Source organism: Thalassophryne amazonica, chromosome 1 (assembly GCF_902500255.1).
Source record: "Thalassophryne amazonica chromosome 1, fThaAma1.1, whole genome shotgun sequence".
NCBI classification, from domain to species: domain Eukaryota; kingdom Metazoa; phylum Chordata; class Actinopteri; order Batrachoidiformes; family Batrachoididae; genus Thalassophryne; species Thalassophryne amazonica.
Window position 1 is genome coordinate 2,520,470 of NC_047103.1, and position 24,600 is coordinate 2,545,069.

The window sequence follows — 24,600 nt, forward strand, 5'->3', positions numbered from 1 at the left end:
GAGACATAAATATATACACACACGCGCACACACAGAGACATAAATATACACACACACAGACATAAATATATACACACACACGCACACACACAGACATAAATATACACACACACGCACACACACAGAGACATAAATATACACACAGAGACATAAATGTACACACACACACAGACATAAATATATACACACACGCGCACACACAGAGACATAAATATACACACAGACATAAATATACACACACACGCACACACAGAGACATAAATATATACACACGCGCACACACAGAGACATAAATATACACACACACAGACATAAATATATACACACACACGCACACACACAGAGACATAAATATATACACACGCGCACACACAGAGACATAAATATACACACACACAGACATAAATATATACACACACACGCACACACACAGAGACATAAATGTACACACACACACAGACATAAATATATACACACACACACAGAGACATAAATATACACAATTCAATTCAATTCAATTTTATTTATATAGCGCCAAATCACAACAAACAGTTGCCCCAAGGCGCTTTATATTGTAAGGCAAGGCCATACAATAATTATGTAAAACCCCAACGGTCAAAACGACGCCCTGTGAGCAAGCACTTGGCGACAGTGGGAAGGAAAAACTCCCTTTTAACAGGAAGAAACCTCCAGCAGAACCAGGCTTAGGGAGGGGCAGTCTTCTGCTGAGACTGGTTGGGGCTGAGGGAGAGAACCAGGAAAAAGACATGCTGTGGAGGGGAGCAGAGATCGATCACTAATGATTAAATGCAGAGTGGTGCATACAGAGCAAAAAGAGAAAGAAACAGTGCATCATGGGAACCCCCCAGCAGTCTAAGTCTATAGCAGCATAACTAAGGGATGGTTCAGGGTCACCTGATCCAGCCCTAACTATAAGCTTTAGCAAAAAGGAAAGTTTTAAGCCTAATCTTAAAAGTAGAGAGGGTGTCTGTCTCCCTGATCTGAATTGGGAGCTGGTTCCACAGGAGAGGAGCCTGAAAGCTGAAGGCTCTGCCTCCCATTCTACTCTTACAAACCCTAGGAACTACAAGTAAGCCTGCAGTCTAAGAGTGAAGCGCTCTATTGGGGTGATATGGTACTATGAGGTCCCTAAGATAAGATGGGACCTGATTATTCAAAACCTTATAAGTAAGAAGAAGAATTTTAAATTCTATTCTACAATTAACAGGAAGCCAATGAAGAGAGGCCAATATGGGTGAGATATGCTCTCTCCTTCTAGTCCCCGTTAGTACTCTAGCTGCAGCATTTTGAATTAACTGAAGGCTTTTCAGGGAACTTTTAGGACAACCTGATAATAATGAATTACAATAGTCCAGCCTAGAGGAAATAAATGCATGAATTAGTTTTTCAGCATCACTCTGAGACAAGACCTTTCTAATTTTAGAGATATTGCGCAAATGCAAAAAAGCAGTCCTACATATTTGTTTAATATGAGCTTTGAATGACATATCCTGATCAAAAATGACTCCAAGATTTCTCACAGTATTACTAGAGGTCAGGGTAATGCCATCCAGAGTAAGGATCTGGTTAGACACCATGTTTCTAAGATTTGTGGGGCCAAGTACAATAACTTCAGTTTTATCTGAGTTTTGTTGGGAAAGTGTAGTGACACGGACCCACAACAGGGGGCGCAAATGAACGGTCAATAGATGAGCCAAAAAGTAACAATTTAATGTTGTGAATGTGCACAACGAACATACAGACAATCACAGAATATCATAACAGTCAATACACAGAGGTGACGTGTGGGCAGGCTCGAGGATAGAAGGCGTCTGTCCTGAGAAGAGCCGGAACCACACGATTTCCGCCGCCCCAGAACCTGGTGAATACTGGAGCCGCCAAGTCCCGAATTCCCAGGTGATCACCGTCCCCGACTGTCGGATCTGGTACTGCTGGTGAAGAACAAAGACAGTCAAGTGTGGGTGTGTGTACACCCAGTAACAACAACGGTGGGAATGCCACCTCCACCTCTCATTCAATATGTTGCAGCGGTCTCAGCTGAAAAGGAGCGCCGTCTTGCACAGCCTCCTCACAAACGACCGGTTCTCCTGCAAATTCTCACAATAACAGAGTTACAAATCTCACAAAAAGGCTGAGAGTATTACCTCCTATGAAGTATGATATCTCGGCAACGAGGTGGAGATGACGTCTGGTCTTTATGGAGTGAGATGATGTTGAGTAGATGGGTGACAGCTGTCAAGAGGTAATGAGCGACAGCTGTCACCCCCGGCTGTGTCCATGGCGGCAGCGCCCTCTCGTGCCTAAAGCCCGCACTTCAGGCAGGGCGCCCTCTGGTGGTGGGCCAGCAGTACCTCCTCTTCTGGCGGCCCACACAACAGGACCCCCCCCTCAACGGGCGCCTCCTGGCGCCCGACCAGGTTTGTCGGGGTGTCGGCGGTAGAAGTCGGCCAGGAGGGCCGGATCCAGGATGAAGCTCCTCTTCACCCAGGAGCGTTCTTCGGGTCCATACCCCTCCCAGTCCACCAAGTACTGGAACCCCCGACCCATCCGACGGACGTCCAGGAGCCGGCGCACCGTCCAAGCCGGCTCCCCGTCGATGATCCGAGCAGGAGGCGGCGCCGGTCCGGGAGCACAGAGGGGTGAGGTGTGGTGAGGTTTGATGCGGGACACGTGGAAAACCGGATGGATCCGCAGTGAAGCCGGGAGTTGGAGCTTCACTACGGCAGGACTGAGGACTTTGAGGATCCTGAAGGGGCCAATGTACCTGTCCTGAAGTTTTGGGGAGTCCACCTGGAGGGGGATGTCCTTCATGGAAAGCCACACCTCCTGCCCGGGCTGGTAAGCAGGGGCCGGGGATTGCCGGCGGTCTGCATGGGTCTTTGCCCTCGTCCGGGCCTTCAACAAGGCAGAACAGGCAGAGCGCCACACCCGACGGCACTTCCGCAGGTGGGCCTGGACCGAGGGCACACCGACCTCTCCCTCCACCACGGGAAACAACGGGGGCTGATACCCCAAACACACCTCAAATGGGGAGAGGCCGGTGGCAAAAGACACCTGGCTGTTATGCGCATACTCGATCCAGGCCAGATGGTTACTCCAGGCCGTCGGGTGCGCGGATGTGACGCAGCGGAGGGTCTGTTCCAAGTCCTGGTTGGCCCGCTCTGCCTGTCCGTTCGTCTGTGGATGGTACCCGGACGAGAGGCTCACGGTGGCCCCCAGTTCCCTGCAGAAGCTCCTCCAGACGTGTGAGGAGAACTAGGGACCACGATCAGAGACGATGTCGGAGGGTACCCCATGCAGACGGACGACGTGGTGGACCAGGAGGTCTGCTGTCTCCTGGGCTGTTGGGAGCTTCGGGAGGGCCACGAAGTGGGCCGCCTTGGAGAATCGGTCCACTATCGTGAAGATGGTGGTGTTGCCCTGGGACGGCGGGAGGCCCGTGACGAAATCCAGGCCGATGTGGGACCAGGGGCGATGAGGCACCGGCAGTGGCTGGAGGAGTCCTTGGGCCTTCTTATGTACTGCCTTGCCCCTGGCACAGGTGGTGCAGGCCTGGATATATTCCCGGACGTCGGCCTCCATAGACGCCCACCAGAAGCGCTGCCGGACAACTGCCACGGTCCTTCGCACCCCTGGATGACAGGAGAGCTTGGAACCGTGACAGAAGTCCAAGACTGCAGCTCTGGCCTCTGGTGGGACGTACTGACGGTTCTTCGGACCGGTTCCAGGGTCCGGGCTCCATGCCAGGGCCTCCCGGACGGTCTTCTCCACGTCCCAGGTGAGGGTGGCCACGATAGTGGACTCCGGAATGATGGGCTCCGGTGGATCCGACAGCTCTGTTTTGACTTCGTCTTCGTGTACCCGGGACAAGGCATCCGATCTCTGGTTCTTGGTCCCGGGGCGATAGGTGATCCGGAAGTCGAAACGCCCGAAGAACAGTGACCAGCGGGCTTGCCTGGGGTTCAGCCGCTTGGCGGTCCTGATATACTCCAGGTTCCGATGGTCAGTGAAAACCGTGAATGGCACAGACGCTCCCTCCAACAGGTGTCTCCACTCCTCAAGAGCCTCTTTCACCGCAAGGAGTTCTCGATTGCCGACATCATAGTTCCGTTCAGCCGGGGTCAACCTGCGGGAAAAGTAGGCACACGGGTGAAGAACCTTATCGGTCTCTCCGCTCTGGGACAGCACAGCTCCTATCCCTGAGTCAGAGGCATCCACTTCAACCATGAACTGGCGGCTAGGGTCGGGCTGCACCAAAACTGGCGCAGTAGAGAACCGTCGTTTCAACTCCTTGAACGCGGCTTCGCACCGATCCGACCAGGTGAAGGGGACTTTTGGAGAGGTCAGGGCTGTCAGGGGGCTAACTACCTGACTGTAGCCCTTAATGAACCTCCTATAGAAATTAGCAAAGCCGAGGAACTGTTGCAGCTTCCTACGGCTTGTTGGTTGGGGCCAATCTCTCACCGCCGCAACCTTGGCCGGATCAGGGGCGACGGAGTTGGAAGAGATTATAAACCCCAGGAAGGACAAAGACGCGCGGTGAAACTCGCACTTCTCGCCCTTCACAAACAGTCGGTTCTCTAACAACCGCTGCAGGACCTGACGTACATGCTGGACATGGGTCTCAGGATCCGGAGAAAAGATGAGAATATCGTCCAGATATACAAAGACGAATCGGTGCAGGAAGTCCCGCAAGACGTCGTTAACCAAGGCTTGGAACGTCGCGGGGGCGTTGGTGAGGCCGAACGGCATGACCAGGTACTCAAAGTGACCTAACGGGGTGTTAAATGCCGTCTTCCATTCGTCTCCCTTCCGGATCCGAACCAGGTGATACGCATTCTTAAGATCCAGCTTAGTAAAGATTTTGGCTCCATGCAGGGGGGTGAACACGGAATCTAACAATGGCAACGGGTATCGGTTGCGAACCGTAATCTCATTCAGCCCCCTGTAATCAATACATGGACGAAGTCCACCATCTTTCTTGCCCACAAAAAAGAAACCTGCCCCCATCGGGGAGGTGGAGTTCCGGATCAGCCCGGCAGCTAATGAGTCCCGGATGTAGGTCTCCATTGATTCGCGCTCAGGTCGTGAGAGGTTGTACAGCCTGCTGGACGGGAACTCAGCGCCTGGAACCAAATCAATGGCACAATCGTACGGACGGTGCGGGGGAAGGGTGAGTGCCAGATCCTTGCTGAAGACGTCAGCAAGATCGTGGTACTCAACCAGCACTGCCGTCAGATTGGGAGGGACTTTGACCTCCTCCTTAGCCTGTGAACCGGGAGGAACCGAGGATCCTAAACACCCCCGATGGCAGGTTTCGCTCCACTGAACCACCACCCCAGACGGCCAATCAATCCGGGGATTGTGCTTCAACATCTATGGGATGCCCAAAATCACGCAGGAGGTAGAAGGAGTCACAAAAAACTCAATCTCCTCCCGATGGTTTCCAGACACTACCAGAGTTACTGGTTGTGTCTTGTGTGTGAGTAAAGGGAGGAGGGTGCCATCGAGTGCCCGCACCTGCAATGGCGAAGGAAGCGCCACCAGAGGGAGCCCTACCTCCCTTGCCCATCTGCTGTCTAGCAGATTCCCTTCTGACCCCGTGTCCACCAGTGCTCGGGCTTGAAGGGTTAAATCCCTGCTCAGGATTGTGACTGGGAGTCGTGTGGCAATTTGTGTGTGTCTCACTTGAATGGTTTGACCCCTCCTTAGCCCAGTCTCTAAGGGCGGTTGTTGTCGTTTTGGCCGTTTGGGGCAGTTTCTCTGTGTGTGCTCAGTTGAGCTGCAGAGAAAACACTCTCCACGGATCAGCCTCCCCATTTTGGCCCTGTGCGTTTCCCTAACAACGTCAGCAGGGGGAGCTGTTGCCCCACAAAGCGCTGCGGCTGTGGAGCGTGGGGAGGGCGGCGCCTTATCGAACCCGGAAGGGAGAGGGGCGGCGCATATCCGGTCACGTCCTTCGCCTCGCTCCCGACGGCGTTCCTCCAACCGATTGTCTAACCGTATAACGAGATCAATAAGCCCATCTAAATCCCGCGGTTCCTCCTTAGCTACCAGCTGCTCCTTCAGAACCAACGACAGTCCGTTTACGAAGGCGGCGCGGAGCGCAACGTTATTCCAGCCGGACCTCGCAGCCGCGATGCGGAAGTTGACTGCATAAGCGGCTGCGCTCTCACGTCCCTGTCTCATTGACAGCAGCACTGTTGAAGCGGTCTCTCCTCTGTTAGGGTGATCAAACACTGTTCTGAACTCCCCCACAAACCCAGTGTATGCTGATAACAACCGTGAGTTCTGTTCCCAGAGCGCCGTAGCCCAGGCGCGTGTTTTCCCCCTAAGCAGAGCAATCACATAAGCTATTTTACTAGCATCTGACGCGTACATGACGGGACGTTGTGCGAAGACGAGCGAACACTGCATAAGAAAGTCCGCGCACGTCTCCACACAACCTCCGTACGGCTCAGGAGGGCTTATGTATGCTTCAGGGGATGGTGGGAGGGGTTGTTGAACCACCACTGGAACGTTTATATCCTGCACAGGGTCGGCAGGAGGACGAGCCGCAGCAGCGCCCTGAGCGCTCGCCGCCATCTGTGCGGAGAGAGCCTCCACCCTGCGGTTCAGGAGGATGTTTTGCTCAATCATTTGATCCAACCGAGCCGTAAAGGCGGTGAGAATGTGCTGCAGCTCACCAATCACGTCTCCTGCAGACGCCTGCGCTCCCTGCTCTCCCATTGGTCGTTCAACAGCTGGGTGACGCCCCTCGGAGTCCATGACGCTGGCCGAGATATCCTGTTGGGAAAGTGTAGTGACACGGACCCACAACAGGGGGCGCAAATGAACAGTCAATAGATGAGCCAAAAAGTAACAATTTAATGTTGTGAATGTGCACCACGAACATACAGACAATCACAGAATATCATAACAGTCAATACACAGAGGTGACGTGTGGGCAGGCTCGAGGATAGAAGACGTCTGTCCTGAGAAGAGCCGGAACCACACGATTTCCGCCGCCCCAGAACCTGGTGAATACTGGAGCCGCCAAGTCCCGAATTCCCAGGTGATCACCGTCCCCGACTGTCAGATCTGGTACTGCTGGTGAAGAACAAAGACAGTCAAGTGTGGGTGTGTGTACATCCAGTAACAACAACGGTGGGAATGCCACCTCCACCTGTCATTCAATATGTTGCAGCGGTCTCAGCTGAAAAGGAGCGCCGTCTTGCACAGCCTCCTCACAAACGACCGGTTCTCCTGCAAATTCTCACAATAACAGAGTTACAAATCTCACAAAAAGGCTGAGAGTATTACCTCCTATGAAGTATGATATCTCGGCAACGAGGTGGAGATGACGTCTGGTCTTTATGGAGTGAGATGAGATGTTGAGTAGATGGGTGACAGCTGTCAAGAGGTAATGAGCGACAGCTGTCACCCCCGGCTGTGTCCATGGCGGCAGCGCCCTCTCGTGCCTGAAGCCCGCACTTCAGGCAGGGCGCCCTCTGGTGGTGGGCCAGCAGTACCTCCTCTTCTGGCGGCCCACACAACAAGTTTAAAAGCAGGAAATTAGAGGTCATCCATGTCTTTATGTCTGTAAGACAATCCTGCAGTTTAGCTAATTGGTGTGTGTTCTCTGGCTTCATGGATAGATAAAGCTGGATATCATCTGCGTAACAATGAAAATTTAAGCAATGCTGTCTAATAATATTGCCTAAGGGAAGCATGTATAACGTGAATAAAATTGGTCCTAGCACAGAACCTTGTGGAACTCCATAATTAACCTTAGTCTGTGAAGAAGATTCCCCATTTACATGAACAAGTTGTAATCTATTAGATAAATATGATTCAGACCACTGCAGCGCAGTGCCTTTAATACCTATGGCATGCTCTAATCTCTGTAATAAAATATGGTCAACAGTATCAAAAGCAGCACTGAGGTCTAACAGAACAAGTACAGAGATGAGTCCACTGTCTGAGGCCATAAGAAGATCATTTGTAACCTTCACTTATGCTGTTTCTGTACTATGATGAATTCTAAACCCTGACTGAAACTCTTCAAATAGACCATTCCTCTGCAGATGATCAGTTAGCTGTTTTACAACTACCCTTTCAAGAATTTTTGAGAGAAAAGGAGGGTTGGAGATTGGCCTATAATTAGCTAAGATAGCTGGGTCAAGTGATGGCTTTTTAAGTAATGGTTTAATTACTGCCACCTTAAAAACCTGTGGTACATAGCCAACTAATAAAGAAAGATTGATCATATTTAAGATCGAAGCATTAAATAATGGTAGGGCTTCCTTGAGCAGCCTGGTAGGAATGGGGTCTAATAGACATGTTGATGGTTTGGAGGAAGTAACTAATGAAAATAACTCAGAACAATCGGACAGAAAGAGTCAGGCACTTCTGATTTAAAGCTCTCTTTTTCAGAGGAGCTACAGCATCCAAAGTTGTCTTCAATGAGGATGTAAAACTATTGACGAGATACTCTATCTCACTTACAGAGTTTAGGTAGCTACTCTGCACTGTGTTGGTATATGGCATTAGAGAACATAAAGAAGGAATCATATCCTTAAACCTAGTTACAGCGCTTTCTGAAAGACTTCTAGTGTAATGAAACTTATTCCCCACTGCTGGGTAGTCCATCAGAGTAAATGTAAATGTTATTAAGAAATGATCAGACAGAAGGGAGTTTTCAGGGAATACTGTTAAGTCTTCTATTTCCATACCATAAGTCAGAACAAGATCTAAGATATGATTAAAGTGGTGGGTGGACTCATTTACATTTTGAGCAAAGCCAATTGAGTCTAATAATAGATTAAATGCAGTGTTGAGGCTGTCATTCTCAGCATCTGTGTGGATGTTAAAATCGCCCACTATAATTATCTTATCTGAGCTAAGCACTAAGTCAGACAAAAGGTCTGAAAATTCACAGAGAAACTCACAGTAACGACCAGGTGGACGATAGATAATAACAAATAAAACTGTTTTTTGGGACTTCCAATTTGGATGGACAAGACTAAGAGTCAAGCTTTCAAATGAATTAAAGCTCTGTCTGGGGTTTTGATTAATTAATAAGCTGGAGTGGAAGACTGCTGCTAATCCTCCGCCTCGGCCCGTGCTACGAGCATTCTGGCAGTTAGTGTGACTCGGGGGTGTTGACTCATTTAAACTAACATATTCATCCTGCTGTAACCAGGTTTCTGTAAGGCAGAATAAATCAATATGTTGATCAATTATTATATCATTTACCAACAGGGACTTAGAAGAGAGAGACCTAATGTTTAATAGACCACATTTAACTGTTTTACTCTGTGGTGCAGTTGAAGGTGCTATATTATTTTTTCTTTTTGAATTTTTATGCTTAAATAGATTTTAAGCTCCCAGACCACCAATAACCAGCACACACAGACATAAATATATACACACACACACGCACACACACAGAGACATAAATGTACACACACACAGACATAAATATATACACGCGCACACACACACACAGAGACATAAATGTACACACACACACACAGACATAAATATATACACACACACGCACACACACAGAGACATAAATATATACACACGCACGCACACATAGAGACATAAATGTACACACACACACAGACATTAATATACACGCACACACACAGAGACATAAATATACACACAGACATAAATATACACACACACAGAGACATAAATATATACACACACACGCACACACACACACAGACATAAATGTACACACACACACACAGACATAAATATATACACACACACACGCACACACACAGAGACATAAATGTACACACACACACAGACATAAATATATATACACACACACACACAGAGACATAAATGTACACACACACACAGACATAAATATATACACACACACGCACACACACAGAGACATAAATATATACACACACACGCACACACAGAGACATAAATATACACACACAGACATAAATATATACACACACACGCACACACACAGAGACATAAATGTACACACACAGAGACATAAATATATACACACACACGCACACACACAGAGACATAAATACACACACACACAGACATAAATATATACACACACACGCACACACACAGAGACATAAATATACACACAGACATAAATATACACACACACGCGCACACACAGACATAAATATACACACACACAGACATAAATATATACACACACGCACACACAGAGACATAAATGTACACACACACACACACAGACATAAATATATACACACACACGCACACACACAGAGACATAAATGTACACACACACAGACATAAATATATACACACACACGCACACAGAGACATAAATGTACACACACACAGACATAAATATATACACACACGCACACACAGAGACATAAATATACACACACACAGACATAAATATATACACACACACGCACACACACAGAGACATAAATGTACACACAGACATAAATATATACACACACGCACACACACAGAGACATAAATGTACACACACACAGACATAAATATATACACACACACACACAGAGACATAAATGTACACACACACACAGACATAAATATATACACACACACACACACATAGAGACATAAATGTACACACACACACACACACAGACATAAATATACACGCACACACACAGAGACATAAATATACACACACAGACATAAATATACACACACACGCACACACAGAGACATAAATATATACACACACACGCACACACACACAGACATAAATGTACACACACACACAGACATAAATATATACACACACACGCACACACACAGAGACATAAATGTACACACACACACAGACATAAATATATACACGCACACACACAGAGACATAAATGTACACACACACACAGACATAAATATATACACACACACACACACATAGAGACGTAAATATACACACACACAGACATAAATATATACACACACACACAGAGACATAAATGTACACACACACAGACATAAATATATACACACACACACAGAGACATAAATGTACACACACACACACACAGACATAAATATCTACACACACACACACACACACACACAGACATAAATATATACACACACACGCGCACACAGAGACATAAATATACACACACACAGACATAAATATATACACACACACACAGAGACATAAATGTACACACACACAGACATAAATATATACACACACACACAGAGACATAAATGTACACACACACACAGACATAAATATCTACACACACACACACACACAGACATAAATATATACACACACACGCGCACACAGAGACATAAATATACACACACACAGACATAAATATATACACACACACGCACACACACAGAGACATAAATGTACACACACACACACACACAGACATAAATATATACACACACACGCACACACACAGAGACATAAATATATACACACACACAGACATAAATATATACACACACACGCACACACACAGAGACATAAATATACACACAGACATAAATATACACACGCACACACAGAGACATAAATATATACACACACGCGCTCACACAGAGACATAAATATACACACACAGACATAAATATATACACACACACACACAGAGACATAAATGTACACACACACACAGACAAATATACACACACGCGCACACACACAGAGACATAAATATACACACACAGACATAAATATATACACACACACACACAGACAGAAATATATACACGCACACACAGAGAGACATAAATGTACACACACACACAGACATAAATATACACACACACGCACAAACACACAGACATAAATATATACACACAGACATAAATACTGTATATACAAATATAAACACACACAGACACAAATATATATACAAATACACACACACACACACAAATACACAACAGGAAGCACACAGCTGGCACTGATGGTGTGTGCTGTTATCAGATCAAGGTCGCGGTGCAGGCGGGCCGAGATTGCATTCGATCCTACAGACCAGAACTTCAGGCCACAAACTTCAACACTTTGACGCTGACGCTGAAAACCTCGAGTCCCGAAAACCTGCTCTTCTTCCTCGGCAGCAGGACCACGGTACGAGTGCCCCCAAGTGACGCTCACGGCGCGCAGCCTTTGTGTTCTGACGCCTTTGTTCTGGTATCTAGGTGGATTTTCTAGCAGTGGAGATGCATCATGGGAAGGTTTCTCTGTTGTGGGATTTGGGCTCTGGCAGCACCAGGCTGGACTACCCTGACCTGGACATCACCAACAACAGATGGACCCACATCAACGTCACACGGTGCCTAAAAGCTTCTGTGTCCTCGTGTGACGTGAACCTTTCCAGGTGTCCTGATGTGATGTCATAATGCCAACAGGTTCGGTGCCCGCGGCTTTCTGCTGGTCCATCAGCTGGAGTCACACTCAGCCCTCTTGCCCACAGTAACTGCAACATCCCCGGGACCAGCGCGGGTTTTAGACGTCGACAACACGACAATGATCCAGATCGGAGGACTGGGATCACACATGGCGGTACAACATGTGCACGCACGGCACACGCTTCATGTCCAGTACTTTGTTCTGTGTTTAGTGACCTGAACGATGTGTGACTGTTTCAGCGCCCTGCAGCCTTACGGGCGTCCACCTTCCACGGCTGTTTGGGCGAAGTGTCGCTGAATGAGAGAAACATCGGCCTGTGGAACTATGACAGCAGAGAGGGGAAGTGTGGTGGCTGCTTCAGCAGGTGTGCACACAGGTGTCGAAGGCATGGCTGCAGGCGTTCCAGGGCGTGGCTGTGGGTGTTTGAGGGTGTGATTGTTGGAGTTTGAGGGTGTGATTGTTGGCGTATGAGGGTGTGATTGTTGGCGTATGAGGGTGTGATTGCTGGCGTTTGAGGGTGTGATTGTTGGCGTTTGAGGGTGTGATTGTTGGCGTATGAGAGTGTGATTGTTGGCGTATGAGGGTGTGATTGCTGGCGTTTGAGAGTGTGATCGTTGGCGTATGAGGGTGTGATTGTTGGCGTATGAGGGTGTGATTGCTGGCATTTGAGGGTGTGATTGTTGGCGTATGAGAGTGTGATTGTTGGCGTATGAGGGTGTGATTGCTGCCATTTGAGGGTGTGATTGCTGGCGTATGAGGGTGTGATTGTTGGCGTTTGAGGGTGTGATTGTTGGCATATGAGGTTGTGATTGCTGGCGTTTGAGGGTGTGATTGTTGGCGTATGAGGGTGTGATTGTTGGCATATGCGGGTGTGATTGCTGGCGTTTGAGGGTGTGATTGTTGGCGTATGAGGGTGTGATTGTTGCTGTTTGAGGGTGTGATTGCTGGCGTATGAGGGTGTGATTGTTGGCGTTTGAGGGTGTGATTACTGGCGTTTGAGGGTGTGATTGTTGGCTTATGAGGGTGTGATTGTTGGCATATGAGGGTGTGATTTCTGGCGTTTGAGGGTGTGATTGTGTTGGCATATGAGGGTGTGATTGTTGGCGTATGAGGGTGTGATTGCTGGCATTTGAGGGTGTGATTGTTGGAGAATGAGGGTGTGATTGTTGGCGTTTGAGGGTGTGATTGCTGGTGTTTGAGGGTGTGATTGTTGGTGTTTGAGGGTGTGATTGTAGGCGTTTGAGGGTGTGATTGTTGGCGTTTGAGGGTGTGATTGTTGGCGTTTGAGGGTGTGATTGCTGGCGTTTGAGGGTGTGATTGTTGGCGTATGAGGGTGTGATTGTTGGCATATGCGGGTGTGATTGCTGGCGTTTGAGGGTGTGATTGTTGGCGTATGAGGGTGTGATTGTTGCTGTTTGAGGGTGTGATTGCTGGCGTATGAGGGTGTGATTGTTGGCGTTTGAGGGTGTGATTACTGGCGTTTGAGGGTGTGATTGTTGGCTTATGAGGGTGTGATTGTTGGCATATGAGGGTGTGATTTCTGGCGTTTGAGGGTGTGATTGTGTTGGCATATGAGGGTGTGATTGTTGGCGTATGAGGGTGTGATTGCTGGCATTTGAGGGTGTGATTGTTGGAGAATGAGGGTGTGATTGTTGGCGTATGAGGGTGTGATTGCTGGTGTTTGAGGGTGTGATTGTTGGTGTTTGAGGGTGTGATTGTAGGCGTTTGAGGGTGTGATTGTTGGCGTTTGAGGGTGTGATTGTTGGCGTTTGAGGGTGTGATTGCTGGCGTTTGAGGGTGTGATTGTTGGCGTTTGAGGGTGTGATTGTTGGCGTATGAGGGTGTGATTGTTGGCGTATGAGGGTGTGATTGCTGGCATTTAAGAGTGTGATTGCTGGTGTTTGAGGGCGCCACTCTTGGCTACAGTAACAAACATTTGACTACAGTAGCTAGTTTTATAGTTGGTTTTATAAAGGTTCTGTCTGTCTGTCAGTCCACAGGCAGAGGACACGTCCTTCCACTTTGATGGTTCTGGTTTCACGTTGGTCCAAAAGTCTCTCAGAGCCACATCAACATCTGTCGTCATGCTGTTTAAAACTCTGTCGCCGGGCGGATTACTGCTGTACCTCACCTCCAACAACACGGTACAACTCACAGTGACTATAAGTAGGGTTGCGTATCGAGAACCGGTTCTTTTTGGGTGTCGTTAAGAAATCATTCGATCCACTGACAGCATTTGCCTTTTTGCTTAACGATTCCCTTATCCGTCTTTCAGGGCGGCTGTTGTTTTTGAGGGTGTTTGTTGGGAAAATGATCATTTCTCTACATTGATTGCAGACCCTGCAGCGGCTCTGTAATCAACTGCTTCTGTAGCACGACTCCACTTTGAAGCTTGAAACAATCAAGCATTGCTTCGATCCGCTGGCTTGTTGGTTCTTTGATTCGCTGCTCTTCAGAAACGGCAAGTCCGCTTCTTAACTCCTCTCAAAGCCATTAAAATATCGTGAGTCACTTTTGTGTACGAGGTCTGTTAGAAAAGTATCCGACCTTTTTATTTTTTGTAAAAACCATATGGATTTGAATCACGTGTGATTGCATCAGCCAAGCTTGAACCTTCGTGCGCATGCATGAGTTTTTTCACGTCTGTCGATTTCATCAATCGCCTGTGAGCAGGCTTTGTGGGAGGAGTGGTCCAGCCCCCTCGGCGGCTTTTCATTGTCAGGAAAATGGCTGAGCGACTGCCGCTTTGCTGCATCAAAATTTTTTCACAAACTGTGAGAGACAGCCAGGTGGAAACCATTCGGAAAATTCAGATGGCTTTCGGTGAAGATCTTATGGGCATCACACAGATTAAGGAGCATTACAACCGAATTAAAGACGGCCCACAGCGGCTGAGGGCGCGCCGCGCTTCGAATGGCCATCGACAAACTGAAACGACCAGATCATTTCCAAAGTGAAGGCTGTGTTGATCCGGGACGTCGTCTGACTACCAGAGAAATGGCAAGAGAGGTGGACATCAGCACTTTTTCGGCACATTACACTGTTACAGGAGATTTTGTTATGAAAGACGTGCGGCGAAATTCGTTCGTCACGACGGAGCCGCATAATGGCGCAGAACAAAAAGCACCTCCGTGTTGAAAGTCTCACGGGACATGCGCAGCTCTTCCACCATTCGGAAGATTCAGACAGCTTTGGGTGGCTTTTCAGTCGAGTGAGTATCCGAGAAATTGTCGAAGATCTGAGCATGTCACAACATGTCCTGTGAGAGCAACACAGAGGTGCTTTTGTTCCGCGCCATTAGCAGCTCCGTGGCGAATTCCTCCACTCCTGTTTTCATAACAAAATCTCCTTTAACAGTGGAATGTGCCGGAAAAGTGCTGATGTCCACCTTTTCTGCCATTTCTCTGGTAGTCAGATGACGTCCCGGATCAACACAGCATTCAGTTTGGAAATGATCTGGTCGTTTCAGCATGTCGATTGCCGCTCGGAGCGCGGCACGCCCTCAACCATTGTGCGCCGTCTTTAAACCGGCTGTAACACCCCTTAATCTGTGTGATGCCCATAAAATTGTCCCTGAAAGCCATCTGAATTTTTCAAACCTGGCTGTCTCTCACAGTTTCTGGAAAAATTTGATGCAGTGCTGCTCCAGCCGTTCAGACATTTTCCTCACAATGAAAATCCGACAAGGGGGGAGGACCACTGCTCACTCAAAGCCTGCTCACAGGCGAATGACGCAACCGACAGGCGTGAAAAAACTCACGCATGCACACGAAGGTTCAAGCTTGGCTGATGCAATCACACGTGATTCTAATCCATATGGTTTTTGCAAAAAATAAAAAGGTCGGATAGTTTTCTAACAGACCATGTATTACAGTCACTAACTGGGACTCTTGTCTTGTTGCAGTCAAGAAATGAGAATCGTCCTCCGTTCCGTTGACACAGCTCCAAACGCTGCGCGGCTCTCTGCCGAGACAGAGTCCGGTCGGAATTAATAACTTCAAAAGGAATTGCCGCCTTAAATAAAATGACACCTCTTACAAATGCTGTAATACAGACAAGAAACTACAATCGACTAAAACATTTTTTCCTCCCAAAATGGGACGTCCTGCATTCTTTATGAATTACATCCTGACGTGCAGCACAGCAGCTACAAGAGCTCAGCTCAGATGTATGGAAAGACATTCATGCCAATAATGTCTGAAAAGAAATACTTTTGACAAAAACTACAGATTTTGTTTATATCTATTTAAGTCCAGAGATCAAGGATCCACCATGTAGAGTTTATTATGTCCAAAGTTTAAGGATCCAGTGACCAATTTCATATTTATTTACTTTAAGACTCAATCAAATGTTGTTGACATAGAAAACCTGTAAAGCCTACTTTTAGTACACAGAAAATTCACAAGCGGTATTGATAAGGGAATCGATAAGGAATCGGATCGATAAGCAGAATCGATAATGGTATTGAAATTGATAAAATCTTATCAATACCCATCCCTAACCATAAGTCATCAAGACTCTTACTGTGAAAGACACACAGGTGTGAAATCTCTGTCTGCTGCAGAGGGACTTCCTGTCCATTGAACTGGTAGAAGGACATATCCGTCTGACCTTTGACCTGGGCTCAGGCTCTCTCACCTTGAACTCCAGTAGAAAGTACAACACCGGTGTCTGGTACAAGATCACCCTCCAGAGAAATAAGCGCAAAGGTACCAAATACTGCAAAGTACTGTTGCAATACTATAGAAAATGGCAATGTACTGCTATAATACAAAAAATGTTGCATGGTACAGCTACAATGAGATCAAATACTGCAAAGTACTGCTACAATACTCTGATATACTGCAAAGTACTGCTACAATACTCTGATATACTGCAAAGTACTGCTACAGTACTATGAAATACTTTGAAATACAGACACTGTAGTAATTGTTGTTATGAAGGTGCTGCTCAGAGAGCAACCTGGCAGTAATACTACCGTAGTACTGCTACTATACTAATACTGCTGCCATGACTGTCACTGATGGGCGTGGTCATCTATCCAGGTTACCTCTCCATCATGGCTGCAAACCAATCATCAGAGAAAGAGGTGTTGGAGGCGGAATCTCCTGGAAAAGCTTCGGATCTGAACCGCTCCGACCTCGACCCCATCTACATTGGAGGAGTTCCCGCCTCCCAACCAATCAGGTGAGTGTGATGATGTCACATGTGTGCGGATGAGCTCGTTGCTGGGTTTTTTTTGTTTTGTTTTGTTCTTAAACTCTCGTGTCCGTACAGGCGACAAGTCGTCTTCAGGTCATACGTGGGCTGCATAAAAAATGTGGAAATTTCGCGGTCGAACTTTGACCTGCTGCGGGATGCGTATGGCGTCAGAAAGGGCTGCGTGCTGGAAGTAAGCACACGGCGTGTTTGAATTCTGTTTGCAATGTGACCTTTAAACGTGCACTGACCCTGACCTCTCTCGACCTCAGGCTGTGCGCCGCATGTCCTTGTTGCAGAGCGGCTTCGTCCAACTCGCGCCACTGGTACTTCACCAGGAGGCGGAGCTTCTCTTCTCCTTTGCCTCCAGTAACCAATCAGGGATCCTGCTGGTTGGTTTCAGTGACGGCCACAAACCGCGACAGGCGCCACAGGTGAGTTTGTTCATTAACATCAGCTGTTGAGTTATTACACGGAATTTATTTATGTTTGTGTCATAATTATATTAACTTGTAATAATGACTGTTTATTTTAATTTCTACATGAATTAACTTGTACTAATGAATGTTTGTTTTAATTACTATATTAACTTGTAATAGTTTGTTGTAATTAGTACAATAACTTCTACTGTTGATATTGCTACATTAACTTGTCATAATGATAGTGTTTGCTGTAATTACTACGTTAAGTTGTAATAATGATGGTGTTTGTTGTAATTACCACAATAACTTGTCCTAATTAATGTGTTTGTTGTAATTACTACATTAACTTGTCATAATGATAGTGTTTGCTGTAATTACTACGTTAAGTTGTAATAATGATGGTGTTTGTTGTAATTACTACATTAACTTGTCATAATGACAGTTTGTTGTAATTACTACATTAACTTGTCATAATGATAGTGTTTGCTGTAATTACTATATTAAGTTGTAATAATGATGGTGTTTGTTGTAATTACCACAATAACTTGTCCTAATTAATGTGTTTTTTGTAATTACTACATTAACTTGTCATAATGACAGTTTGTTGTAATTACTACATTAACTTGTCATAATGATAGTGTTTGCTGTAATTACTATATTAAGTTGTAATAATGATGGTGTTTGTTGTAATTACCACAATAACTTGTCCTAATTAATGTGTTTTTTGTAATTACTACATTAACTTGTCATAATGACAGTTTGTTGTAATTACTACATTAACTTGTCATAATGATAGTGTTTGCTGTAATTACTATATTAAGTTGTAATAATGATGGTGTTTGTTGTAATTACCACAATAACTTGTCCTAATTAATGTGTTTTTTGTAATTACTACATTAACTTGTCATAATGACAGTTTGTTGTAATTACTACATTAACTTGTCATAATGATAGTGTTTGCTGTAATTACTATATTAAGTTGTAATAATGATGGTGTTTGTTGTAATTACCACAATAACTTGTCCTAATTAATGTGTTTTTTGTAATTACTACATTAACTTGTCATAATGATAGTGTTTGCTGTAATTACTATATTAAGTTGTAATAATCAATCAATCAATCAATCAATCAATTTTTTTATATAGCGCCAAATCACAACAAACAGTTGCCCCAAGGCGCTTTATATTGTAAGGCAAAGCCATACAATAATTATGTAAAACCCCAACGGTCAAAACGACCCCCTGTGAGCAAACACTTGGCTACAGTGGGAAGGAAAAACTCCCTTTTAACAGGAAGAAACCTCCAGCAGAACCAGGCTCAGGGAGGGGCAGTCTTCTGCTGGGACTGGTTGGGGCTGAGGGAATAATGATGGTGTTTGTTGTAATTACCACAATAACTTGTCCTAATTAATGTGTTTGTTGTAATTACTACATTAACTTGTCATAATGATAGTGTTTGCTGTAATTACTACATTAAGTTGTAATAATGATGGTGTTTGTTGTAATTACCACAATAACTTGTCCTAATTAATGTTTGTTGTAATTACTACATTAACTTGTCATAATAATAGTGTTTGCTGTAATTACTATATTAAGTTGTAATAATGATGGTGTTTGTTGTAATTCCCACAATTACTTGTCCTGATTAATGTGTTTGTTGTAATTACTACATTAACTTGTACTAATGACTGTTTGTTGTAATTACTACATCAGCTTGTAATAATGACGGTGATTGTTGTAATTACTACATTAACTTGTAATAATGACAGTGTTTGTTGTAATTACTACATTAACTTGTACTAATGATGGTAACTGTTGTAATTACTGTTCCAGCCATTTGAATTGTTGTGTACTAAATTGCACGTTGTGTGTGCAGCACTTTCTCTCTGTGCACATGGTGGCAGGATCCTTGGAGGCGGAGCTTGGTGAAATAGGCGGGGATTCTTGGCGGGTTGCGGTAAAGAAACCCAACGGTGGAATCCTTGCTCATGGGACAAAGCATTCAGTGATCACAACCATCAGTATGAAGTAGGTGTTACCATGGTAACTGACTGTAATCTGGATCCATATTGATCATATGTATTTTGTTAGCAATACTAGCAGCCTATGCTAGCAAGCTAACTGAGAAAATGATTGAACTATGACCAGTGTTGGGCAAGTTACAACCCAAATTCCACTGAAGTTGGGATGTTGTGTAAACTGTAAATAAAAACAGAATACAATGATTTAGGGATGTCCCGATCAGGTTTTTTTGGCCCCGATCCGATTCTGAGTCATCTGATTTTGAGTATCTGCCGATACTGAGTCCCGATCCGATACTTTACAAAACTGAATGAACAATGAACAAATGCTAAATATATAATAATTTCATTTTAATCACCTTATTTTATTATTTATCACTTAAACAGTGCACTTCTCCTTGAGGTAGAGCTTCAACAATCAAGTAATAGTCTACCAGACTTAAAAAATGTACAAACTTCCATGTTATTTTATTTGTCTAAAAATAAATGTCAAAGGTTCCTTATGTTAAACAAGAAATTATCTAATATGAAATAACAGGTGGTTTTAATTTACAGATGAAAGGTGTTGTGAAAGTGTCGTGACACGGACCCACAACAGGGGGCGTTAATGAACGGACAATGGATAAGCCAAAAAGTAACAATTTAATGTTGTGAATCGCACAACGAAGTACAGACAATAACAATATGGTGGAATGTCAATTATAGACAAGGTGACGTGTGGGCAGGCTCGACGATAGAAGACGTCTGACGAGAGAAGAGCCGGATCCCACACAGCTTCCACCACCAACGGAGCTGAAGAACACCGGAGCTGCCAAGCCCTGCGCCCCAGGTGGCCACTGTCTTCAGCAGTCAGACCCGCAGAGAACAGAGACAGTACTGATGAGTGTGAGTTTGCACACTAAGTAATCCCACAGTCAGTGTTTAGTTAGGAGGGAGAACCTCCACCTCCGAATCACACACTCGTGCAGCTCCTGAGACAACCACTTATCTGGGTGGGGTGGGAGGCGAAGCCATCGCAGTCCACACCAAACGCCAACTCAGCAGACAAGGAATCCGTCCCAGGAAAACGGCTGCAAAAGAGATTAGACTAATGCTCGATTAAGATTCAGCAGAGAAGTTACCTGAATGGTAGCTGATTTCTCGGCGGGGAGGTGGAGTTGCAGTCCGGCCTTTATGGTGGTGGTGATGTGTAGTGGATGAGTGACAGGTGGTACGGATGATGAGTGACAGCTGTCACTCCCGGTCGCTCCGACGCCCTCTTGTGCTTGAAGCCCGCACTTCAAGCAGGGCGCCATCTTGTGGTGGTGGGCCAGCAGTACCTCCTCTTCAGCGGCCCACACAACAAAAGGTTTTTAAAGAAACATTTATTGATTTAGCTATTTTAATTACAAGTGTTCTAAACTTTTTAAAACAGTAATCAGAAATTTTGAGGTAACAAACAACAACAACAAAAAACATTTCCTAGGATTTTTCTTCAGACACGTGGTTTCTGCACTCATCTGTGGTTCAAATCCCCACCTGACTGGAAAGTCACTAAGGGCCCTTGGGCAAGGTCTTTAATCCCCTATTGCTCCCGGTGTGTAGTGAGCACCTTGTATGGCAGCACCCTGACATTGGGGTGAATGTGAGGCATAATTGTAAAGCGCTTTGAGCGTCTATATAAATGCAGTCCATTTACCATTTGTACAGATCAGTGGTTTCTGCCACTAGTCTTCCGTGTTTTGGCCCGATGCGTCGTTCCTATTGGACAGCGCGAAGCTACGTCACAGCTCAGAGCGTCGAAAGTTCAAAAGTCAACTTGAAAAGTAAAAGTAAAAAAAAAAACAAAAAACTTACATTTGCGTCCTGACAGTCCTCAGTGTCCCTCTGATGCTTTATCAGTGTTCAACAAGTTCAGAGCAGCGCAGTGAACGCGAATGAAGATGGAAGCTCTTTAAGACGCGCTCCTAAATGTGATGAGTGCGCACGTCGCTCGTGCTCACACCATCTCTCGCTGTGTTTTGCAGACAAACGATCACTGGACAATTTGTTTTTTTCTTTTTGTTAATCAGATGACAGATCGTCGTCCTGAGGACCTGGTCAGCACCGGGTCCTGCTGTGCACGGAGGGACGACTGAGCAAGAGTTTCGGTGGGAAAGTGTCCATCATCCTCTTGTCATTCCATCGAGGCGTCATGCTAAGTGCGTAAACACACCAACAGCAGTTTTGCCAAAGAAACTTTGCGCGCGTAACTCCCCCACCTCTGTCCGGTTGACCTTATGTTTTTTCTTTTGTTCAATTTAAAAAAAAAAAAGATTGGGTTGAACTTTGACCGTGTCAGCCTGCCGACAAGCAGCAATGCGCACTTCCGTCAGAAGTGTCACATCAAAAGCCAAGCTAAAGCTGACGCCTCTAAAAAGCAACGTGTCTCACACCTCTGACGCTTCCGACGCGTGAAAGGCCCATTAATCTGCAATAATGAGCCTGAAATAGCACTGATCAAAATAATGAGGATAAAATCTATATCGGATTCCTGATTGGGATGCAACGTCCGATTTCAATCAAGTCTGAAACCACGTGATCGGATCGGGACATCCCTACAATGATTTTCACGGATTCAAGGTTATATGCACATAGGAACATATTCCCTGCACAATGAAATGTGTTTACTGCATTTTAACCCATCCTAATTGCCAGTTAGGAGCAGAGGTCGCCTTTTTTGGCGCCCGGGGACCCAGCTCCAGATGTATATCCCTGCCCTGGGTCACGAGCAGGGCTGAGCAAACCTTGACCGGCCTCATGACATACTTAAACAACAACACACATAAGCCGGTCCGGTACATGAACACATAAAAGCACACACAAGGAAACAATTGGGAAAAGAAAAACCTCCATTGCTGCTGTGTTGAACTCATGCAGCACCACTGGAGAGCAAAAAAAAATCCATAGCACAGAAAAACAGTCATAACAAAAAACAAATCACAACAGACGACAGCCGAGACTTGGATGTGTCCAGTGTCCAGACAAACAGCCCGGAAGGCCGCGCGTGTGCGCCATTGACAGGCCTTATCTGTCCATCCTAGGGGGGATCCCAGTCCTGAATCAGTCCACCAGAGTCTCAAGGTCCCACAGTCAATATCTCAGGACTGGGAGGGAGGGAGGGAGGGGAAGACGAAGAGGCGGGGAAGACGAGGAGCGAGGCTATCAGGAGTGTTCCTTGGGGGGAGGATTTTATCCCAGCGGCCTTGAAGGACAGCTGGTGTTTGGAAACCAAATAGATATCCAGATTAACAGACGCCTGGCAGATTCCACAGTCTGAAACTTCAGAGTGGCTCCCAAATACATCTGAATAGAGGAGATGTGGTCTTACTGATGATCAAAGTGGTTTTCCAGTGCAGCCATTCCCCCCGAGATGGATTCCAACGTGCGGTTGACACCCGCTGACTGAGCTGACACTGCCCTTCCAATCGAATCAATCATGTGGGGCAGCCTGGACTGGCCAATTAATGCCGCCTCCACCTTCTTAATTTTCCAGTAAACCAGTGCTATGGCCGCCCCACACAGCAGAAACCCAGTCACCACAGCTCCACATAAGTAAACATCTTCACCGTCCTCCACAGACAACATGTACAGGCACATGACTTGCCACCTCCGCCAGCTGTCCATCACGTAACCCACCACATGTGTCCCGGCAGGACAGGTCGGGTCCTCCGCTCCTGAGTGTCTTGTGGAAAAAATAGTATCAGTTGTGTTCAGAGACCACTTGATCAGATCCATTTTGCCGTTTTCCAGAGGAGCAGGGCTGGCAGCCTCACAGACAATACACGCTACAGTAGCAGGAAAGTTGGGCAGGGAGGAGGAGAGAAAAATGCGACCGAGAGCAAGAAGGCTTTTCAAATCCTCTTCAACCTATATTCAATTGAATACACCACAAAGACAAGATATTTAATGTTCAAATTTTAAACTTTATTGTTTTTGTGCAAATATTTGCTCATTTTGAAATGGATGCCTGCAACACGTTTCAAAAAAGTTGGGACGGGGCAACAAAAGACTGGGAAAGTTGATGAATGCTCAAAGAACACCTGTTTGGAACATTCCACAGGTGAACAGGTTAATTGGAAACAGGCGAGTGTCATGATTGGGTATAAAAGGAGCATCCCCAAAAGGCTCAGCCATTCACAAGCAAAGATGGGGTGTGGATCACCACTTTGTGAACAACTGCATGAAAAAATAGTTCAACAGTTTAAGAACAATGTTTTTCAACATTCAGTTGCAAGGAATTTAGGGATTCCATCATCTACAGTCCATAATATAATCAGAAGATTCAGAGAATCTGGAGAACTTTCTACATGTAAGCAGCAAGGCTGAAAACCAACACTGAATGCCCGTGACCTTTGATCCTTCAGGCGGCACTGCATTAAAAGCCAACATCATTGTGTAAAGGATCTTACCGCGTGGGCTCAGGAACACTTCAGAAAACCATTGTCAGTTAACACAGTTCGTCACTACATCTACAAGTGCAAGTTAAAACTCTATCATGCACAGTGAAAGCCAAACATCAACAACATCCA

General features: G+C 45.8%; 1 protein-coding gene across 1 annotated transcript in view; it reads left to right on the plus strand.

Moving 5' to 3' along the window:
- lama1 (laminin, alpha 1) overlaps positions 1-24,600 on the plus strand; it is a 309,926-nt gene that overhangs the window by 210,147 nt on the left and 75,179 nt on the right. Inside the window, 10 exon segments of the mRNA XM_034180072.1 lie at positions 11,984-12,127; positions 12,199-12,332; positions 12,409-12,562; positions 12,649-12,773; positions 14,403-14,553; positions 16,974-17,118; positions 17,455-17,596; positions 17,687-17,801; positions 17,881-18,042; positions 19,906-20,057. Coding sequence (XP_034035963.1) covers positions 11,984-12,127; positions 12,199-12,332; positions 12,409-12,562; positions 12,649-12,773; positions 14,403-14,553; positions 16,974-17,118; positions 17,455-17,596; positions 17,687-17,801; positions 17,881-18,042; positions 19,906-20,057 — 1,424 coding nt within the window.